The following is a 21,924-nucleotide window of genomic DNA, read 5'->3' as shown; positions in this document are numbered from 1 at the left end:
TTTAAAGGTAAATAGATAGGATTGAATGTGAAGGACCCACAACTCTAAATCTTCGACTCTTCTCAACACTGTCAACTGCCTCCCTGGAGATCTCCCAGAACGACAACCAGGGATATCCCTGGTTTCTCAGAGCCCCCTAGAAATCCAGGATCATCTCAAGGCATTATACAAATAAGAAGCTGGCCTCTTCTTCACCTTATCTCTTAATCTGCAGGAAAACTATTGAGAAACCTCCTTCATCAATTCTCAGTTCCAAACCAGCAAGCCACCCTTCTCCCCAACCCCTTCAACGCCTTCGAAGCAATTTCCTAACAGGGATGTGGGCCAAATTTAATTCAATTTATCCGGTCACTGCAGGTATCTTGTTCTACCTTCAACACAGCTTGCATTCCCTCAGAGACAGAACCTCCAACTCTGTAAATCAGGTAGGTATTATTCAAGTTAGGAGAATTAAAACAGGGTCACAGAGAGGAAGGCTAAAGAATTTGACTTTTTTGTGTTTACTTGTATAGAGGAAAAACAGCACATAGATGCATCCACAGTATTTAATTTGTTTGGATAATAGTTACAGATAAACAGTTACACTCCATATACAATTACCAATACTTTTTTATACAGTTCATATTTCAGTACATCAACACTATTTTATTTACACTCTATTTATGTACATTAACATCTTTCTAAAGTCAGTGCATTGTCAACAAGTTTTATACAGTAATTTACAAAGTGAATGTAGTTAGTTAATTTAATAAATTTTCTGCTAATCATGAATTAAAAAAATTAATTACAACCAATATAACCAACACAGATCAAACAACATTAGTAGATTGTGCTACCTGCTTAAATAAAACATCTGTAAGGAAATTCTTTAAAATCTTCCACTTTTTCGTGGGACTTGTCCAGTTAGGAATGGACAGATTTTATACACTGAAAATCATGAAACTATAAAGTCTGTATTTTGTTTGACTTTATCACATTATACCATTTAGGCCACTCCTTCCTACCTGCAATTATAGGCTTCTTCTGAATAGGGTTTCAACTTAGATAGCCATTTATGACAACTTTTCCAAATGCTCTGAGGAGAACTGGATAGCAACCGACCTCAGATATCAGAACACAAATGCTTAATTACATTGGTACCTACTATCTATGAGGAAGGAAGGATAATGGAATCTGACAATTAATGAGAATCAGCTTCCAAGGTCCAGATGAATAAAAAAAGACTGAAAAAAAAGTGAAATATTTACTTCGAATACATATTTAAAAACAACACAGGAAAAAAATGTTGCCTGAAATAAATAACATTTATATACTTTTGTTCCAGTCTTGAATTATTGAAGGAAAAAATGAAGTGAGCAAAGAAACATAACTTTTGATGACCACTACTGTGAAATGTAAAAAAAAATAAAATAAAAAGGACAAACACCAAAATAAAAAAAGTATATGGACATGCAAACAAAAGTTTACTTCCTAAAACCACCAATTTCATTAAAAATACTTATACACTATCAATGTTTGGGATGTGTTTTGTTGTTAAATTTAATATGATGAGGGAAAATACCCCAATTAAGTTAACTTATAGCCCTTATAGCCATCAAATATGAACAAGTTCTGAAAAGTTCATTTGCACGTATTCTTTCTTTAAAGTGCAAAACAAAGAAACGAACAAACAACCACTAATTGTAAAATACCATCTAGCTTTGTTGCCACTTTCCCTCTCAGAAGCTCTCTGTGCAACAGTGCATGTAAAGATGGTGCAAATTTTGGCAACTCCCCTCCCACACTCAGCAGTGGTGGTAAACATTTTTGAGGGCTCTTGAAGTATCCTCAAAGTAGGCCGTCTCTATCTGGAGGGTTATTTTATTTTACCTGGATCTCCCAGGACGCTTTTTTTTTTTTTTCCTGCAGGGTCTCCCAACCAAGGCCCTGGGTAGAAGGCACACAACTCTTAAGAGAGTCTCCCTTTCAGACTTACCACTTATATATGCCTCTGCTACCACCAGTGATTGGTTGTGTCTCAAACACAAACACAACAACAAAAACAAAAAGCAATAAAGACATAGAAAGAGTGGGAAAATGGTTTAAAAAGTAAATCGAAAAATCTGTGTCCATGCTGTAAGAATCCTTCGCACGCCTTTGTGATCTTGCTTTCTCCATTGTGTCAGTCACTACAGTGGAATAAAACTTCAGGAAAAAGGAGGTAGCATGTCATGTCGTCCCCAGACAACACTACAATTTTTTGTTTTACTTTGACTCCAAGGAAATTCTTAGTATTTTGTTATGATTATTGGTAAACTATACTTGCTACATGTTTGTTCATATCTGGACAAGCACAACTTAGTTCTTATTTGGTCCCAGGAGGCTGGTGCCAAACCCTTTTGTTTACAGGCTAATGGTGGGCTCTGCCTGAAAGTTCTCTACCAGGGAGCTCGAGTGAGACACTTCCAAACAAAATTATTACTACTGTTATGTTAACTGCTATTTTAATTAGGATTTTTATTTTGTGCTTCAGGGTCACAGGATAAAATAACTACACATTTAGCTTGCCTTTCAGTGACGCTTTTGCCCTATGTCAGCTACAGGGAGTCATCTCCCTCATCACTAGCCTGTCTAGCAGCCAGAGTGGTAGTTTTACTGTAACACACAGTACTTTTTGTAATCAGACTCAAAGTCTTCGTCCATGCTGCTTGTGTCTGCCATCTTTTTGCCGTCAATCTTTGGCAGAAATTGTGCATAGTCTATCCCCTGCTGCTCATAGAAAAGAATGTAGGCAGAGTCGGTGTCAATTTCATCAGGGTGAAGTTCCTGAAGGAGCAAGAAAGGCTTTAACTAAAAAGCCATCACTATGCTGGCTCTTAATCCTCACCAGGGAAGGGAGGACCAACCCTCTTTAATTACTAAACCTGATTGCTTCCAATCAGCTTAATATTTTGGCTGTCTCATACCTGCCCCTAAAAAATAAGGCCCATTATTTTCAATGTTTGATTTTTTGGGGAAAATATTCATACCATAGACAAGTCAAAAGAATGACAAAAATGAAACAAAACAACCCATCAAATTCTACTAGCTCAAAAGATAAGAAATTTTTCTTATAACCAATACCTTCTTCCTCTTCATTGTTTTCATTCTCTGCTCTGCATAACCCCCCACCCCAACCAGGGATCAAACCCGGGGCCTCGCAGTGAAGGCGTCGAGTCCCAACCACTGGAGTGCCAGGGAATTCCCTGCATATCACTTTTATTCCTTTATACTGAAGTCATCTATATACTGATTCCCCCTTAGAGGAATTTTTTTTTTCTTTTTTCCTGATTCTAATAGCAATAACTATTTTCTATTCAGGAGAAAGTTCATTATTTCAACAAATGTCCTCCAGTTCTGTTGACATTTGTTTCTTTTATTCAAAGATTGGGGATATTTACCTTACAGCTGCTGTCATTGTAACAGTACCATCTGCTGTTTGGGTTTTTGGCATAAGTGACGTAATGACCCCCGCCTAGAATTCCTGAATGGCACTATAAGAGAGAAGAAAGTGGAGGTATTAGTAGTTGACAGGGCACAGTACTAGGATCCAATCAGGAAAACACTTTTGGGGAAAAAAAGTGTTTTCCTTCTTCCAAAAACAAATCAAAGAGGAAAACTGAAAATTTTAAAACTCTGAATCTTACCATTTTATTGTTGTAATTATTTTTGGAAAGCAAAAATTCCTTAGAAACACACAATTGTGAATGACTTGAACCTGTGATTCCGGTTATAATGATTACACGACTGTTCCCTTTATTACACTGCGAGCATCTTGGATTCTACCCAAAAGGCCAAGATATCTACTGCTAACTTTGTCTATCACCAAGCTCAATGACCAGCAAATAAGCAGGCCCTGAAAAAATGATGAATGAATGAATGAATGAAGATGAGCAAACAAACTCCTGAAAGTGCAGATCATTCTGAATACATACAACAAACCACTTACCGAAATTGCATATAGATTATAAATAGGCTTAACATGAATATCTTCTCTTTGGTCATCGGTGCTGTCTTCTTCACTGTGGTTTTCAAACTGACCATTGCTGTAGCCATTGCCACATGCCTCATGCTCATAAAGGAAGCCATTGGCCAAAGCTACTTCATGGTCCTGTGGGGTGACCAGCTCAGGCTGGCTGCCCCCCAGCATGTGCCCTCGGCTCAAGGCATCAGCCAGCTCACAAACTTGCCCAGCCCCGTTCTCTTTGCTGGCATCCAAGTTCTCCTTGCTACTTGACAGTTTATTTTTGCTGCCGATCTGGGGTAGCCGGAGCCTCCCTTTGCTCCTCCCTATAGTCCGAGGGCTGCTGTTAGGGCTGCTGTTTTTGCTGGAGGGACAGCTGGTTCCACTTTTTCTTGATAAAGAAGGTGAACCTGTGAACGGGAAGAAAAGATAAATCCAAATGCCACAAGTTAAACCAGCCACCAAATGCTAACTATGAAGTCAACTTCACAAGCGTACACATAAAGGGAAAGACAGGGGCGTCCTGACTGGCTACTCTTTATTCCTATTATGTGGACAGTAAGTTACATTCTTGTCTTCCTCAACACCAAACCCCTCAAGGCAGCAATGTCCTGAAACTGTGAAGTACAACTAAGTACAGACTTAGCAAATAGCAGAAAGATGATTTAGGACAGATTCAGTTCAAAACAATATTAGACTAAGGAGTCTTACAAATACATATTCTTCTTCTTTGTAAAATTAGATTAAAAAATACGATCACCAATTACTAAGCACTTACTATTGCTAGGCATGATATTGGGAACTCTATTATCTCTACCTCTCACAATAATCCTGTAAAGTAGTGGGCCATAAATAGCTCCCCACCCCCTTATATACCCTTAAAAATTGTTGAGGACCTCTAGAACTTTTGTTTATGTAAGTTCTATCTATCAATATTTACCATACTAGAAATTAAAACTGAGGAATTTGAAAAACACAATATACAAGCATATATTTTTCTTTCTTTTTTAAATTAATTAATTTTTGGTTGCATTGGGTCTTTGTTGCTGCACGCAGGCTTTCTCTAGTTGCGGTAAGCGGGAGCTACTCTTCTTTGCAGTGTGCTGGCTTCTTATTGCGGTGGCTTCTCTTGTTGCGGAGCACAGGCTCTAGGCATGCGGGCTTCAGTAGTTGTGGCATGCGGGCTCAGTAATTGTGGCTCTCGGGCTCTAGATTGCAGGTTCAGGAGTTGTGGTGCACGGGCTTAGTTGCTCCTTGGCATGTGGGATCTTCCCGGACCAGGGCTCAAACCCGTGTCCCCTGCACCACCAGGGAAGCCCCACACAAGCATATATTTCACTGACAATATCACACGTATTGTTGGCTCTGACTCCGCTTGTGAGAGAATGAGAGTGGAAAGGCAAATACTTAGTATTTTTTCCTTTTTCTTTTTTTTTTTTTGTGATATGCGGGCCTCTCACCGTTGTGGCCTCTCCCGCTGCGGAGCAGAGGCTGCGGACGTGCAGGCTCAGCGGCCATGGCTCACGGGCCCAGCCGCTCCGCGGCATGTAGGCTCCTCCTGGACCAGGGCATGAACCCGTGTCCCCTGCATCGGCAGGCGGACTCTCAACCACTGCGCCACCAGGAAAGCCCCTTCCTTTTTCTTTTTTTGTTGCCTTGCTGCGTGGCTTGTGGAATCTTAGTTTCCTGACCAGGGATTGAAACTTGGGCCACAGCAGAGAAAGCGCTGAGTCCTAACAACTGGATCACAAGGGAACCCCCAAATACTTAGTATTTTTATGAAAACAGTTCTGATCCTCCAGAAGGGGTCTCAGGGACTCTCTAGGGGTTCTCAGACTATATATTGAGAACCCCTGCTGTAAGGGAACAAGGATGACAACTATCATTCGTGATAACCAAATAAATATCAGGCTCTATGTAAAGTTCTTTACTCTTTTTCTTTTTTTAAATGTTTTGTTTGTTTTTTGGGTTTTTTTTGGCTACGCAGTACGGCATGTGGGATCTTAGTTCCCTGACCAGGGACTGAACCCGTGCCCGCTGCACTGGAAGCGCTAAGTCTTAACAACTGGACCCAGGGAAGTCCTAAAGTGCATTACTCTTGATGTATCAATTTCTCACTCTGTGAACTTAGTATTATCTTCATTATATGAATGAGAAAATAGATTTAACGAGGCTGTACTTCTTGCTAAAAGTCACATTTCAGACAGGTTCCTGTACAACCAAGCTGTTGCTCCAGAGTGGAAAACAGGGAAACACGCAGCCTAGAGGGATCCCTGGAGAGCCCTTGCAGAGTGATGTCTGGGCTCTGTGAAGTCCCCCAGGCCTCCTCACCTTTAGGGCTACAGATGACGTTCGCGCTGAGTGAGGATGGGCTCTTGCTCAGGAGCATGTTGGCTTCCCCAGCTGAGTTCTGAGCATCCATTTTCTTCACCTCTCCTGCCAGAACCCTGGGCTCAGAGAGGTCGTCCCCCTGGGGTGTGAGTGGTTTACGCTGACAGAGAGCTGGGTCTCTCGGCACCAAAAAAGCACTAGGGTCAAAACTCTCACGAGGAAATTTAACAATTTTCTGTGATTTTATCCATCGCCCATTTACAAATTGAAATCGTTTAAGATGAATAATCTGGAGAAGAATAGAAAACACTTGCATTAAAGAGTTCTGAAGATACAAAATACACATTAAAAATCCCCAAGTCTAATACACGTAAATGTTCCAAAAATATAACATAACTTTTTTTCCCCCAGAAGAATGTATTTTATTATGTAACATAGTTAACGGTCAGGCCACTGCCCTTTAGCTATATGACTAACATGGTAATCCTCCTAATTTCCTTCAATATCCTAGGAGCCTATACTTGCATGTTCTCTGGGCTTGTGACACATGCTGACCTTTACTTCTCTCCAATATCACAGAAGATCCATTCATAAACACACTCATGAGGATAGAATACTATATACTGAATGTTTTGAAGAAAAATGGAGGCGTTTTTTACAGATGAAACTTACCGAGTCTCCAATAGGAGGCCTCTTCCTTCTTACCACATCCTTGGTTGCTACCACGGAGTTTCACTGTCCTGAAGAGCATAAGAATCTCCCTTCTCTTTTTCTTTTCAAGAGCAATGAATTCCTCTAGCCTTACGCAGTATTATGCTCTCTACTGTGGGCATAGATATTTGGGTGGCTCCCTCTACCCTAAATGCTTAATAATTTACTGTTTATATAAAGAGAACCCCTTTCTAAGGGGGATGCTGGTGTGTGGATTTAACAGAAGCCCACCAAGCTCTCAATATAACATCTATTCCTCATTATTCTTTAAAGACCTCAAAAACATAGTTTTACAAATGCCAATACTTCATGATATGTTTTATGTGATGGTTACATGAGTATATATAACTGTCAAACTCATCAAACTAGACATTTAAAATCTATGAATTTAATTCCATGTTAACTATACCTCAATTAAAAAAAAAAAACTTCCCCCTTCCCACCTACCTGTTCCCAAGCCTGTCCCTGTGCTCTGCTTCCCATCCCTCGAGCTAGCTAATCAGCATTAGTAATTTCTTGTGCATCCTTCCCTGGAAAGTTGTTCTGGTCTACATTCAGTCTCACAGAGTAGTAGGAAGAAGATATGAATAAAAAAATACACACAAGGTCTGGTTAAAATACACCAGTGCCTCACATTTGATATGATTTCCTCCCTTAAGGAAAAAACTTTCTTAAATGAATAGGAAGAACTGACACCTCAAACTTTCTTGACAAGCAACAGGTGAGTCTCCTAATCCATGAATGGAGAAGGCAGAAGTACATCAAATCAGAAAGAATATGTAAGCCCCAGTGCACTTGTGCCTTCACATTTAATTCAGCAGCGTGTTGTGGCCATGTGATGAAGCACAGCGGGATTGGAGGTTCAGCCTCTGTTCTCTTCTGTAGTCCATAAAGCACAAGCCTAAAGCTTCCTCTCTCCCTAGAGCCAGGAGTGCTTTCACCTTTTCCTGAAGTTCAAATTCACCAGGTTGTACCACTCGTGGCACTTCTCATATATTGCACTTAATGCAGTTACTGGTTTATATGACTTCTCTCCCCTTCTAGGCTGTATGCTCTTTAGGATACAAAACTAGCAAATATCTGTAGTACAATTCATCTCTGTGTGCAACAGCAAATGTGTTTTAAACACTGCTGCAGGAAGGGTCTTATTCTCAAAAACTCTTATTTGTTCCCCACTTCTTTCCTTCAAGCTAGACTCTTGCTCTCTCAGAGGTGGGACTGTAACATACCAGAATGGGGGGGAGCCTCCAGAGATCTAGTTTCTTGGTTGCCAAGCAGTGGGTCTTACACTTGGAGCAGTAGTACATCTCATTTTCCCCCAGCTCCTCCTCACTGGTGAAAGCACGCAGGCAGCTGTCCAGGTTGATGGGCTCAGCTTGTGCTCGCCGACTCTGCTCCACACTCTCGTGCTCATCTACAACCTGCAGGTGGAGGGGACAGGAGGAACGGGAGAAGGGGTGGGTGGGAGGGAGGGGGTTTAAAATGGTCACCTGCTATGCATCATCCTCATTTACTTTACATGAGGAAAAAAATACAACCCAAACTAGAGTCTGAGCAAATAGGGCATTTGTACATTTATTCACAAATATAACATCAATAACATCCTTGATCAAATTTCTATTTATATGACCACAGCTTTTTGGGGAAAAATTTCTGCATGCTTCCAAATGACAAAAACAAACAAGGAATTGCCTGTTTATTTTACAATTTGAAATCCTAAAACAGCTTACATGTGGACTGGCTCTCAAGGCAGGGTGTTGAGATTAGGCCATTTATTTATTTATGTATTTGCGGTACGCGGGCCTCTCACTGCTGTGGCCTCTCCCGTTGCGGAGCACATGCTCCGGACGCGCAGGCCCAGCGGCCATGGCCCACGGGCCCAGCCGCTCCACAGCATGTGGGATCCTCCCGGACTGGGGCACGAACCCGTGTCCCCTGCATCGGCAGGCGGACTCTCAACCACTGCAACACCAGGGAAGCCCAGGCCATTTATTTTTTAACAGGGACACAGAAGATTATTAGTATGCTGCAGGCTTTACAGAGGCTAGGAGAAATAATATCACTGAAACACAGATGCCAGATCTGGATTAAATAAGAAAGGATACAGAAAAGCTCACCTTAAGAGGACAACCCCCAGGGCATTAAAACTCACAGGCTACAACTCATTTGCATATTGGTGCCACGTAACACAGAGTTATCAAAATACCATGTGTATTGTTATCTGTCTCCTGCCTCTTGGCGCCTTTCTATCTGAGATGGCAATAAAAGGAACAGCAAGCTCAAAAAAGCCTGATTTTGCTGAGAAGACCCCTAATACCTGCCCAAACCTCTGTGGTTCCTGTTAACCAGCATGCTAGGCTTTGAAGCAAGGAGGAGGTAAATATGAGGAAGGAGAGAGCAAAGGGGGGTAGATGTGCAAGGATGTATGTTGGAAGTGGCGTGGGAATCAGGAGGAAGGAGACAAGGAGAGGCCTAGAATGCAACAGAAAGGAAGGATTTTTCCCTCTCCAATTCTTGGCTGCCACTAACTAAGCAATCAAGAACCACGGCAGGTGAGGCATACATAGCATGACTACGAATGACCGTGAGAGACTCCACAGGGATCAAATCGCAGGGTGGGGCCGGGAGGACATGGACGACAATGAATGCCTCTCTTTTTGACAAAGGTCACATACAGGTCCCTCACTCCACTTATTACTCCTTCCTTCCGGAGGTGAATTGGTTCTCTCTGCCTGAGGCAATTTCCCTCAAGTTTTCCTTCCTGAGCTCACAGTTTAGAACAGATTTTCAGGTGTGACTTTTTCCCTACGTGAGAAGATGGCTGAGTCACAGGCTGTCAAATGTTTTTATAAACTATCAAGGTTGGGGTTGATTATGCAATGAAGAGTTTTAGCAGTGCATCACCATCCATTTCTAAGGAGCTTATTTAAAAAGGGGAACTTAGAGGAAATCTCTTTTTTTTCGGAAGGAAAATCTGGCTTGACCTTGACTTCTTTTCTGATATTAACTCTCATCATTTTTAGGGCTGGTCATCCAAGGGAAAAACTGACATGCTTCAAAAGGAAACATGCTGTATCATGGTGGTTAGAATCAGAGTAGAAAAAGAGGTGTATTAAATATAGTACTGTCTCTTTTCTCACAGCCAGTTAAACATTATCTGTATTATTACCTCTACCAGGGATGCCTTATGGCCAACCACAAATTATAGTAACTAAGTAAAGAATGTTGATTTTTATTGACTATATTTTCTATAGAACACACAGGCTATAGAGCTGGATGGAGACAGGGAGGAAGGAGATGGATGAAAAACATATCTGTGGACAAAAATAATTTTTATTTATTAATAAAATTTCCCTAAATGACAAAGATTCCCTTTACCTCTTGGGATCCATTCCCAGATCCTCTACAATTATTCAAACAGTCTAAATTATTATTGGCACCCTCTTCCTTTTTTTTTTTAAATCTAAGTTGCTTGAAAGCTCATCCTTAGCCCAAAACATAAAGGAATGAAATAATAAGCTTTCATACATTATAAGACTATTAGAAAAAGAGGGAGATCTGAGAAGTTATCTAGTTTAATTTTTTACTAAGGAATATGAGGTCCAAACGGGAAAAGTAAAAAGAATAAGCACAATTGCCTATATTTTTCCCTCCTTACCAAATAAAACATTCATGTAGAAATTCTGGAAAGCAGTGAAAAATGTAAAAAGGCAGGAAACCTTTTATACTCTTAATATAAAGGCAAACTGTCAAAATATTGGCAGATTTTCTTCTGCCCTTTTTTTTATACGAAGAGATTTTTCAGTGTATGCAATTTTATGTCTTTTTTTTCAATTTTATATCTTGCTTTATAAAAAACTTTACAAGACATCATAAGCATCTCTATGTATGTCGGGAACAACTCCTGGTAGCCAGCATTTTCAATGGCTGCATAATATTTTATCCAATTTCTATACCACATGCCTCTAATGTGGGACAAATACAAGTTGCTTCTAATTTTTTACTATTCTAACAAATGCTAAGATGAAATCTGTCAACAAATCACAGAGTATTTCCCTAGGATAAATTCTTAAAAGGGGAATTACTGGAATAAAAACCATAAAACATACAGGCAACAATCTCAATTTTGAATCTCCTTTGTCTACGTGACTCTCCAAGCACATGCAGAAACCACATGTAGGAAGAAATTAGTCATGTGGCCCCATTCCCCAGAAAGGAAGGATATCGCAATAGCATCTTGGTTTCCATGGTATCCTAAGAGCATCACCGAAAATGGAAGTGGGATGAGATTTAACAGGTCACGTAGGTCCCTCTTCCTATAAAGCAGGATGTCCTCCAGAGTTTTTCAGATTGCACACTGGGTTTGTTAAAAAGGGAAAGAGATTTACAGCCAAATAATTTTTCATCTTTGACAGGAGTATCTTGTCACAATAATGTCCTGTTGGATTTTGTGCTGATGAAGATTTAAGAATCTTTCTTTCAATTGCTAAAATTTTCCCTCTTTAAAGTAACCATGGTTGAGGTTATTGAATTACCTTGCTACAGTGAGCATAATCTGCCAAAACATCTACTTCTCTTCAGCTACCTTTAGCCCAATGATCCTTCATTTGGCCAAGTATCCACAAATAGTACTCATCCTTGGCTAGTGAGAGCCTTACGGTGTGTGGGGGCGTATTTAGGGATCCAAATAGGGAATTTGGTCTGGAACTGGGAGTTCCCCCACTCCTCAATAGCACAAAAAGACAGAAAAGTCCATAGAGAACAGACTTGTGGTTGCCAAGGGGTCGGGGAGGGTTGGATTGGGAGTTTGGGATTAGCAGACGAGAACTATTATATGTGCATTATATATGCGAATGGATAAACAACAAGATCCTATTATATAGCACAGGGAACTATAATCAGTAACCTGTAATAAACCATAATGGAAAAGAATATAAAAAAGAATATATACTTATGTATAACAGAATCACTTTGCTGTACACCAGAAACACATTATAAGTCAATTATACTTAAAAAGAAAAAAAAGAAAAGTTAATTTTCGTTACTAACTTATCTAAAGGGAATGCCTTAAGAAACAGTGAAGGAAATTTCCATCAAGAATCATATAAATGGGCTTCCCTGGTGGCGGCGCAGTGGTTGAGAGTCCGCCTGCCGATGCAGGGGACACGGGTTCGTGCCCCGGTCCGGGAGGATCCCACATGCCGTGGAGCGGCTGGACCCGTGAGCCATGGCCGCTGAGCCTGCACGGGCCGGAGCCTGTGCTCCGCAATGGGAGAGGCCACAACAGTGAGAGGCCCGCATACAGCAAAAAAAAAAAAAAAAAAAAAAAAAAAGAATCATATAAATGCAAAAGCCACTACTACTCTTCCTGTGACTAAAACAACTCCTTTGATTCTGTTGCTTTTACATCTCCACCAGATTCTTCATATCTCTACACACAAGCTATCTAGTCAATCTACTCTTCAAACAATATTTAGCAAACATTTTTAGATATGGAGGTAGTATTCTTTTGGAAGTTACATTTTCAAAGTTTAATGACTGCTCCAGCCAGAGTGGCAGTAGAGGAAGGCTAAGTGTGAAGAACAGGCATGGAGATGTACTCTTAGGTGTCTTGAAACATTCAGTTCTTTCTCTAATTTTCTGATCACTGTGCCCATTAAAGGTAGCAGCTATAGCCCTGGAATGCACTTGGGCTAAGTAATAGTGGTTACCAAATGCTGCAGCTTCAATAATAATTAATAAACAGGCAGAGAGACTGGCACGCTTGATATGTCATGGCCAGAGAATATAACTTGTTAATTACGTCCAAAGTTTTGTTTCAAGATTTACTTATTATTAACATTTTTGAAATTCAATGCCCCAATACAATTAACTCTACAAGTGGGAAAACTGAAACATCCACATAATCATGTTAATATATTTAAGTGCCACAGAGAATGCCAATGAATGTTTTTCTAGCTGTTTTTAAACTGTCTGAAAATAGAAATGGCATGATACAGTTAAGCTGGGAAAAATTTTACATAAGAAAACCACCATCTTACGATGGCTTTGAGTACTTACCCTTTCCTGTGATGTTTGATAGCGGAGGTGAAGGGCCGTGGGGTCCCAATCCACAGCGATATAGGCATTTCCAATGAAAGCTCTGTCTTCCCCACAATCAATTTTACAGCCCCTGCAAAATCTAAAGGGGGAAAAAAGATCTACTGAGGAAAGAGTAATTATGAAGGGATCTAAATTTTCTTTATCAGAAATATTCTCCCCGGGAATTCCCTGGAGGTCCAGTGGTTAGGACTTGTCGCTTTCACTGCCACGGCCTGGGTTGAATCCCTGGTAGGGGAACTAAGATCCTGCAAGCTGTGGGGCGTGGCCAAACAACACAAAAAACCCCCCAAACTCTCCCTTTCTACTTCTTTTCTTTTTTTAAAAAATAAATTTGTTTATTTATTTATGGCTGCGTTGGGTCTTTGTTGCTGCCTGTGGGCTTTCTCTAATTGCGTTGGGGGGGGCTACTCTTCACTGCAATGCGCGGGCTTCTTACTGCAGTGGCGTCTCTTGTTGTGGAGCATGGGTCCTAGGTGCACGGGCTTCAGTAGTTGTGGCACATGGGCTCAGTAGTTGTGGCTCGCGGGCTCTAGAGCGCGCAGACTCAGTAGTTGTGGCGCACAGACTTAGCTGCCGTGTGGCATGTGGGATCTTCTAGGACCAGGGCTCAAACCCATGTCCCCTGCATTGGCAGGCGAACTCCTAACCACTACGCCACCAGGGAAGTCCCCCTTTCTACTTCTCTACTTTCCTTCTTGGGCATCCCAATTTGTCATGGGCTTCTAACTTCAGACTGATAAATGCATGAATATGTACTAGTAATTATTATTATTTCAGGGAATCCTGCTTATCACTTCTCAAATCTTTGGTTTTTCAAGGTACTTGATAACCATTTGTAAATCCACATGAATATGCGGACTTTATGGCAAATAAATGATATGGGAATTGGCTATCTGAGACCATACACCCTCAAGAAATTCTAAATTCAGTTATTAAATGCTTGGAGGTAGGACAATTTATCTGGCATAACCATGCCTATTTCCTTGTTTGTAAAATGGCACATTAAATAAATATATATAAAAATTTATGGGGGCGGGGAGGGAACCATGACAAAGGCCATGGTTCCAAGGCCTATACAGACTCAGTTTGCTAAAGCCTATTACAGTTCTCTGAAGGCTGACTTCAGTACTCAGGCATTTTCCAGGCTGGGACAGTAATGGCCAATCAAACTCCATAACTCTTCTAAAAACCAAAAATAGACTTCCAGCAAGGTCTAGTAAATAGACTATGTCTTACTGGGCTCAGAATTGCTAAACTGATTTATATCTAAGGAGCAGAAGGTATAGAATGATAAATGTTAGTCATAAACTACGAATTTGATGAGGATTGTAGAGTTTACAAAACCAGCTAAATCTCAAGAGCAAAACTTAGCTATAGACCTCACGGAAGAGATGAATGAAGAATTCCTAAGTTTATTTCAAGCTTTTCATTATTCATTATTACTTCTAGAAACTGGAAACGTTATGAAAAGGGTATAATATCTGAAGCTGCAATTCTAAAATTTTTCTTTTGCAGAAGGTCACTTTACCTATACCATGGGCACCAAGCACAGGAGTTCCCATCTTTCTGCACAACTCGTAGAGTGAATGGATACTGATAACCCATACTGTCATCACTGAAACAGAACATAAACCAAAGAGTATAAGAAACATTTCTTAGTTGAGGTCTCTTTCATCTTCTCTTGAACTAACCCTAGAAAGAGGCATCTGTCAGAGCAGTATGTTCACATTGACAGCTCAATGCTGGTTATCCTAACCCATTAACTGCAGCCCTGTGCAACCACACTCAGGGCTCCCTGCTTATAGAGGGGGAGACACAGCAGACTGCCAGATGTCTCCGAGCGAGTCCATGTGGTCCACGTAAATTTCATAAAAATAAACTAATCATGAAATCAAATGCTAATTATCCTTCAGCCCTAATTCTATCAAGAGATTTAATTCACATTAAACCAGACCTCTTCCATGACAAGAACACTGACAGACCACAGAAAGCTGAAAGGTCATAATGGTATTAGAGGAGTTGACTGACTATATATTTAGAAGCTTCTTTAATGAGAATCCCTGATGTGGTACATGACAGATACCCCCTTTCCTTGCCTTAACTATCTAAAGCTATAAGCTACGTAACATTTTTAGGGTAATGTCTTAACTGCAAGATAGCTTTGCGAGTTCTCCAAATTTAAAAAAATTTATTCATCCTTGCCCCAATAAGAAGCAATGCAATGACTATAACATAAGAGCAATATACTTTATGGATCATTTGGCAATTTGTAGTGGCTATTGCATGGCTGCTCAAGGTAATAAAACCATGATAAGGACTCACTGTAAGGGCAACAGTGAGTATCATGCCTGTCACAGCAGTTCCCAGCTTTCTGCATAACTTGATTGAATGACTATTGATAGCCCATGCTGCTCAGTATCATGTCAATGAAAACCAGGTCAATGGTAAGTAAGGAATCCAAAGAAAGATAAAGGGACAAAACAACCAGGTAGCACTCTGGCAGAGAACTGTGCAGCACCCTCTTCTAAAAAGTCTCTTTACTTTGTTGCTCTAACGGAAACCTGGCTTTCCTGAGGACTCTGCTTCCAGTTCACCTCTTAAGTGCTAGCTTTCTTCTCATACACCCCAGAACCTGAAGGTGATATGGGTCTCCTCCTTACTCCTCTTTACCACTTCTGGTAAAATTCTGGTTTCTATGTAGCATCTGCTACTGAATTATACCACCTGCTTGCTATTCCTCCTTGGTAGGGACATTTTTTCTTTATTCACTAAAGATTTTAGAACGCAGTTCACTGTTTTTCTCTCTGTCACTTCCATCATACTTTTGGTGACTTCAATGTAACTTACCTAACAACTCCTTGGCCTTCTCTCTTCCAACAATAATCTCCATTCTATATTGATCTACCCTCTCCAATGGTCATATTCTAGATCTTGTCAATTGATGGTGGCTATTACATGGCTGCTGAAGGTAATGAAGCCATGATAAGGACTTTACCATCTCCAAAAATCTCAATTCCAAACATCCTACTTTGAAACAAACATTTCCTATCTTCTTGGATCACTTATTCAAGTATCACTACTCTAACAATTCTTTGACCCAACATAAACCTCCAATCACTGCCCTCAAATCCTCACTTTCCTCCTTATCCACTGTCCCTCAAACTAATCATCTTCTGCATGGATCCTCAATTCCAGGAATTTGTCCATTTAATCTAAATTTTCAAATTTATTGACATGAATACTCAGAAAAGTAGAGAACTGTACAATGAACAGCACCCAACTACAATTAATCATCGACTCTTGGCCACTCTTATTTCATCTATACCCTTACCTAGCCCCACTAGATTCTTTTATTCCATTTTTTAAAAATGTGGTACAATATACATAAAATTTACTATTTAATCATTTTAAGTGTACAACTCAGAGGCATTAGGTACATTCACAATGTTGTGCAATTATCACTACCACCCAGCTCCAGAACCTTTTTATCTTCTCAAACAGAAACTCTATCCATTAAGCAATAATAAATTCCCCTCCCCCCAGACCTTGTTAACCTCTAATCTACTTTCTGTCTATAAACTTGCCTATTCGAGATACACCTCATAAAAGTGGAATCATACAAATATTTGTCCTTTTGTGTCTAGCTTATTTCACTGAGTGTAATGTCTTCAAGGCTCATCCATGTTGTAGTATGTATCAGAACTCCATTCCTTTTTATGGCTGAATAATACTCCACTGTATGTATATACCACATTTTGTTTATCCATTCATCTCTTGATGGACTTCTGGGTTGTTTCCACCTCTTGGCTACTGTGACTCACTAGATACTTTTGAAGAAAATCAAAGGCATTTTATCATTTTCATCCATAAATATTTCACTGTGTTATCTCTAAAAGATAAGCCCTTGTTATTCTTTTAATGTCTGTAGGACCATCTTCTCTTTAACCTACTCTAACCTCTGTGTCTTTTTTTTTTTGGCGGTATGTGGGCCTCTCACTGTTGTGGCCTCTCCCGCTGTGGAGCACAGGCTCCGGATGCTCAGGCTCAGCGGCCATGGCCCACGGGCCCAGCCGCTCCGCGGCATGTGGGATCCTCCCAGACCGGGTCACGAACCCGTGTCCCCTGCATCGGCAGGCAGACTCTCAACCACTGCACCACCAGGGAAGCCCTAACCTCTGTGTCTTCATCTACACCACTCCACTAAGACAGCTTTTGCAAGGTCACCAAAGACTGCCATTTTATCAAATCCAGTGGTCAATTCCCAGTCCTTCTCTTAATCTGACCAGTCCTCCCTTAAACACTATCTTCACTTAACTTCTGGGACACTACTCACTCCTGGTTTTCTTCTTACTTCACTGGCTGTTCCTTCTGAATCTCCTTTGTTGTCTCTCCCTCCATTAGTCAGCCTCTAAATGCTGGAATGCATCAGGAATTAGATCTTAGGCATCTTTTCTCTTACTATCTAAATAATATCAACTGGTCTCAGGGCTTTAAATACCAACTATTTGCTGATGAAACCTATATTTATACCTCCTGGAAAGACCTTAAGTCTATCTCCCACTTGAAAATATAACACAGATCTTGAATTTAGCTTGATTCCTATCATTGCTTGCCAAAACCTACTCCTTCTCCAGTCTTCCTCATTTCATTAAATGGTATCAGCATTCACAAACAATTGTTCAGGCTGAAAATCTAGCTTGGATTCCTCCTCCCCTCATACTCTATATCTGATTCATTAGCAAGCCCTGGGAAAAGTCCTCATCTAGAAGCTAGATTAGATTTTCACTTCAAATTTAATCTTGCCCTATTGTCATTTTTACTAAACACAACATTCATCAATTAAATCACTTATCTATTATTTGTACTTTTCCTTTAAAATTTATTTACCTTAAGCCGTATCCTAATTATCAAAAGACCCTCATACCATAACAAATAACCTATCTGCAAAAATAATTTCTTTACTCAGTTAACACAGAAGCAAAACTCCCACTTGTACCATGATAACAAGAAAATGATCTTCAATTCAAATGAGATATAAAAGGCAACACAATCCCAAAGATTATTAGAAGTAAATACATTTACTAATCCAATAGAACAGTGGTAAGAGGAATGGAAAAAAAACCAGAAGATGCTTATTTTCTTTACCAAGACTTATGAAATTACTCCATGTTAAAATGACATGGTAGGGAGATAATCCAACTGAATCATTGTTATGGCATGAGACTTTTTCAGAGTTCATGTATAGATATGCACGTATAGATACTGCTCCCATTTGGAATTTCAGAGGGTTGAGATGATGCAAATTTCCTGGTGAATTCATACTCTCTACTTTTGTAGTAACAGAAGCCAAGGATATTACCTGAAGCATATAAAATACTAGCTGAAAAAATTTAGGTAAGAGATCAGAATACAACAATTATTAGACACTGGAATGTCTAGGTGATGAAAGGAAGGCGTACAGTCTCTCCTACTCAAAAGACCAAACCAAATGGTTGAACTGTATGTTCTCTGGATGGTTCTTCAAGGAGTGATTAACCTGACATGGAATGGGTCCTATAAATCACACAGAATTCACATAAATTCTTCTTCTACATTTGGAAACCAAAGATCTAGGAAGATGCCCTGAAACTCACCAATCTTGCGCATGATTACTAGCTTCCTGAGGTGGGAGTGGGCTGGCTAATCGAGATACTTGAATCCAAACTGCATCATACAGGTCTTTCTTCCGGGTATGCGCAGTACATGGAACAATCAGAGGCATTCCGAAAAGGCTGGGGCGATTCTTCTGAGATGACAGGAAATACAGTTCTGTCCTCATCTGTATGTACAAACAAGAGAAGGAAGAGCGGAGAAGATAGGCCTCTGATTCCTCCCTTTCATTCTTCTAAGACTGCCAAAAACAGGCATCACTACCATTTTCAACTTAGTCGCTATCACACTTCTCTTTATTTATAGGACCATCTTTTATTAATATGAAGAGAATGGTTATTCAAAGTGGAATCACTAAAAGGTTGAGGTATTGCCAATTTCAGAGTTGCTCTCTATCAAACTTGGGTTTTCAGCATTTAATATTTTCAAACTGCGTAGTTTTTCTCTGATAAATATTTCTCACACACACTGAATCATATGTAAAAAAATTAAAAATCATATTCTTAATTACATGATAGAATAAAAGTAAGGTAAACTTTTAAAACGTTTGCTTTGAGTATGTTAAAGGAGATTTTTATCATTTCTTAACATGGAGATACTGCACAGAATTAGCTTGGAAATGATGGCTTAAAACAAAAGTTCAGTATAATAGAAAGGTTGCTGGGAGTTGCAGGATTACTCAAAAAAGCTGATGAGCGCTTGGACATTTAATTCTTTAAGCTTGGTCTTTATATAGTAGAGAAGCTAAGCCAACAACTTATAAACCCACTAGTTTCTAAGTGAAAAGACTCTCTTATTTCAGATCCTCAAGTATTTTGTTTTGCCATTATTCACTTAAGATTAGCTAAGTACATGATTTTAAGACCCCATTTCATGTGTTGGTAGTTATATTATTATAAGACCCACAGAAATGTGGACAGAGTTCAGAACTATTTTTTAAAAATCAAAAAACTTAGATGAGTTTTTCTCTTCTAAAACTTCTACTTTTCTTCCACTCCAACTCCTGGTAGATGACTTATTTTACTAAATAAATGAGGTCATTTAAGCAACTATTTCTTTACTCTTCTCAGTGTATTTCTCTTCTTTTTTTTAAAAATTAATTTATTTATTTTTGGCTGCGTTGGGTCTTCGTTGCCGCGCGCAGGCTTTCTCTAGTTGCAGCGAGTGGGGGCTACTCTTCACTGCGGTGCGCAGGCTTCTCATTGTGGTGGCTTCTCTTGTTGCAGAGCATGGGCTCTAGGTGCGTGGGCTTCAGTAGCTGTGGCACGTGGACTCAGTAGTTGTGGTGTACGGGCTTAATTGCTCTGCTGCATGTGAGGTCTTCCTGGACCAGGGTTCGAACCCGTGTCCCCTGCCTTGTCAGGTGGATTCTTAACCGCTGTATCACCAGGGAAGTCCCTGTATTTCTCTTCTAAACCCACACAATTTTCATCCTCTTGAAGGTAACTTCTCCCAGGGCCCTGTGGCCCATACCTGCTCAGTTCCTAATGGGATAATGCTCCCAGCTTTACTGCATCAGGAATTTTCCTTTTGTCCTCTCCTAACAACTTTTTCTCTAATCTGAAAAAACTCACTTGACCTAACTGTGCTAAGTTCTTGCCCTATTTCTTTACTTGGTTACACAGCCCAACTTCTCAGTTTTCATTCTTTTTGATGTCTCTGGCCTATGTAACCACGTCTTTCTTTCTTAATTTTTTTTTTGAAACTGACTTCCCTTTAGTTGTTGTGTCAACACAACACTATTTCTCCCTTTAGTCTCTGAATATTCTTGCCTATGTTACCTTGCCTTATTCCCCTTCTTTTTCTATCTTGTAGAAGGGAGTAGAAGAAAAATACTTTCAAAGTAAGTCAACCATGAGATCAAAGAGTCTGAAAGAAGAAGGTGGCAATGAAAATGACGAAAAATGGTAAATTCAAGTAGTATTTTGAAAGAAGAAATTAAAAGGCATAATGATACACTGAATATAGGGTTTTAGAAGAAAAGGGGAAAAAAAATCTAAGAACACTTCTAGGCTTTAGCCTTTAGCATGGAAGAACGGTGTTGCCTTTCACATCAATAATGGGAAAAGGGAGTTGACTTGGGACAGATGGTAAAATCAATTTTAGGCATTCCCCAAAGAAGCTGCTAGATCATGAAGGAAACTGGAAACAGGGAACTGGTTAAAAGGTGAAAATTTCGAGCTGACAATATGGCTTTATGGTCCAATAATTACAAAAACCTATATATAATGCTTTAGCACTTACAAGCACTTTATGTAACATATACATGATAAATGAAGAGAGCTGTTTTCTAAGAAAGATTAAAAATACGTCAGTGTTCTTAATATATAATCTGATAACGCTCCGTTAAAAAAGACATGGGGAAATAAATGAATCACCCCAATTATTTTAGCTGATGGGACCTGTTGGAGCTGTGCTTAAACAAAATTCCAAGACACAAATATATCCCTTAATTCTCTAGGATGTCCACTCATACAATCCTGTTTAGAATATGTTCCATAGAACATCATTCACATGGTCAGAAAATCACTTTAACTCGGGAGTTACTGATTCAAAGGAGGGAAAATATACATTTCAAAGAATTATCACAAAGCAAATAGTTGTGTAATCACCAGTCAGGTCAAGAAACAATTCAGCCAGCACTCCAGAGCCTTCCTCTTGCTTCCTCCCAATCACAAATTCTTCCTTCCTCCTAACGGTAACAGTTTTTCTCAATTTTATGGTAATCAATTCTTTGCTTTTCTTTATCATTTTATACCCTACGCATAAACAGAAAATTTCATTTTCCCTGTCTTTAAAGTTTTTATTTATAAATAGAATCATATTATTGGTATTTCTTTTGTGTCTTGTTTCTTTCCCACATTATGTTTATGAGATTCATTTATGTTGGGTATAACTAAAAATTCATTTATTTTCATTGCTGTATAATATTCTATTATATGACCATGTCTCAATTTCCTTATCCTTTCTACTACTAATGGACATTTAGTGGTTTTATTTTGTGTTTTCATAAAAACACAAAAGGGAATAGTGAAATTACTTATCTTTAATTAGAAAACTATTTTTACAAGTAGCCGTATTAATGTACACTCTCATCAGCAGTGTATGAGATTTCCTGTTGCTCAATTATTCTTACCAACACTGTCAAC

At 39.6% G+C, this 21,924-nt stretch overlaps 1 protein-coding gene across 2 annotated transcripts in view; it reads right to left on the bottom strand.

Moving 5' to 3' along the window:
- Positions 1 to 527: 527 nt before the first annotated feature.
- The window catches only part of USP32 (ubiquitin specific peptidase 32), a 198,299-nt gene continuing 176,902 nt past the window's right edge, over positions 528 to 21,924 (bottom strand). The window contains exons 27-34 of one of the 2 annotated variants that reach the window (XM_027087306.1): positions 18,760 to 18,944; positions 14,655 to 14,741; positions 13,085 to 13,205; positions 8,254 to 8,445; positions 6,314 to 6,602; positions 3,968 to 4,392; positions 3,420 to 3,512; positions 528 to 2,805 (exon numbers count right to left, since the gene is read on the bottom strand). In XM_027087306.1, the coding sequence (XP_026943107.1) occupies positions 2,632 to 2,805; positions 3,420 to 3,512; positions 3,968 to 4,392; positions 6,314 to 6,602; positions 8,254 to 8,445; positions 13,085 to 13,205; positions 14,655 to 14,741; positions 18,760 to 18,944 (1,566 nt within the window). In that variant the 3' untranslated portion in view covers positions 528 to 2,631. The remainder of the gene's footprint in view (positions 2,806 to 3,419; positions 3,513 to 3,967; positions 4,393 to 6,313; positions 6,603 to 8,253; positions 8,446 to 13,084; positions 13,206 to 14,654; positions 14,742 to 18,759; positions 18,945 to 21,924) is intronic. The other variant, XM_027087307.1, reaches the window with a different exon arrangement.

The sequence above is a fragment of the Aethalodelphis obliquidens genome, unplaced genomic scaffold (assembly GCF_003676395.1).
Source record: "Aethalodelphis obliquidens isolate GAN/ISIS:26980383/991018 unplaced genomic scaffold, ASM367639v1 scaffold58, whole genome shotgun sequence".
Classification (NCBI taxonomy): domain Eukaryota; kingdom Metazoa; phylum Chordata; class Mammalia; order Artiodactyla; family Delphinidae; genus Aethalodelphis; species Aethalodelphis obliquidens.
Note: the sequence above shows the minus strand (reverse complement) of the source record. Positions and strands in the feature narration are given on the sequence as shown.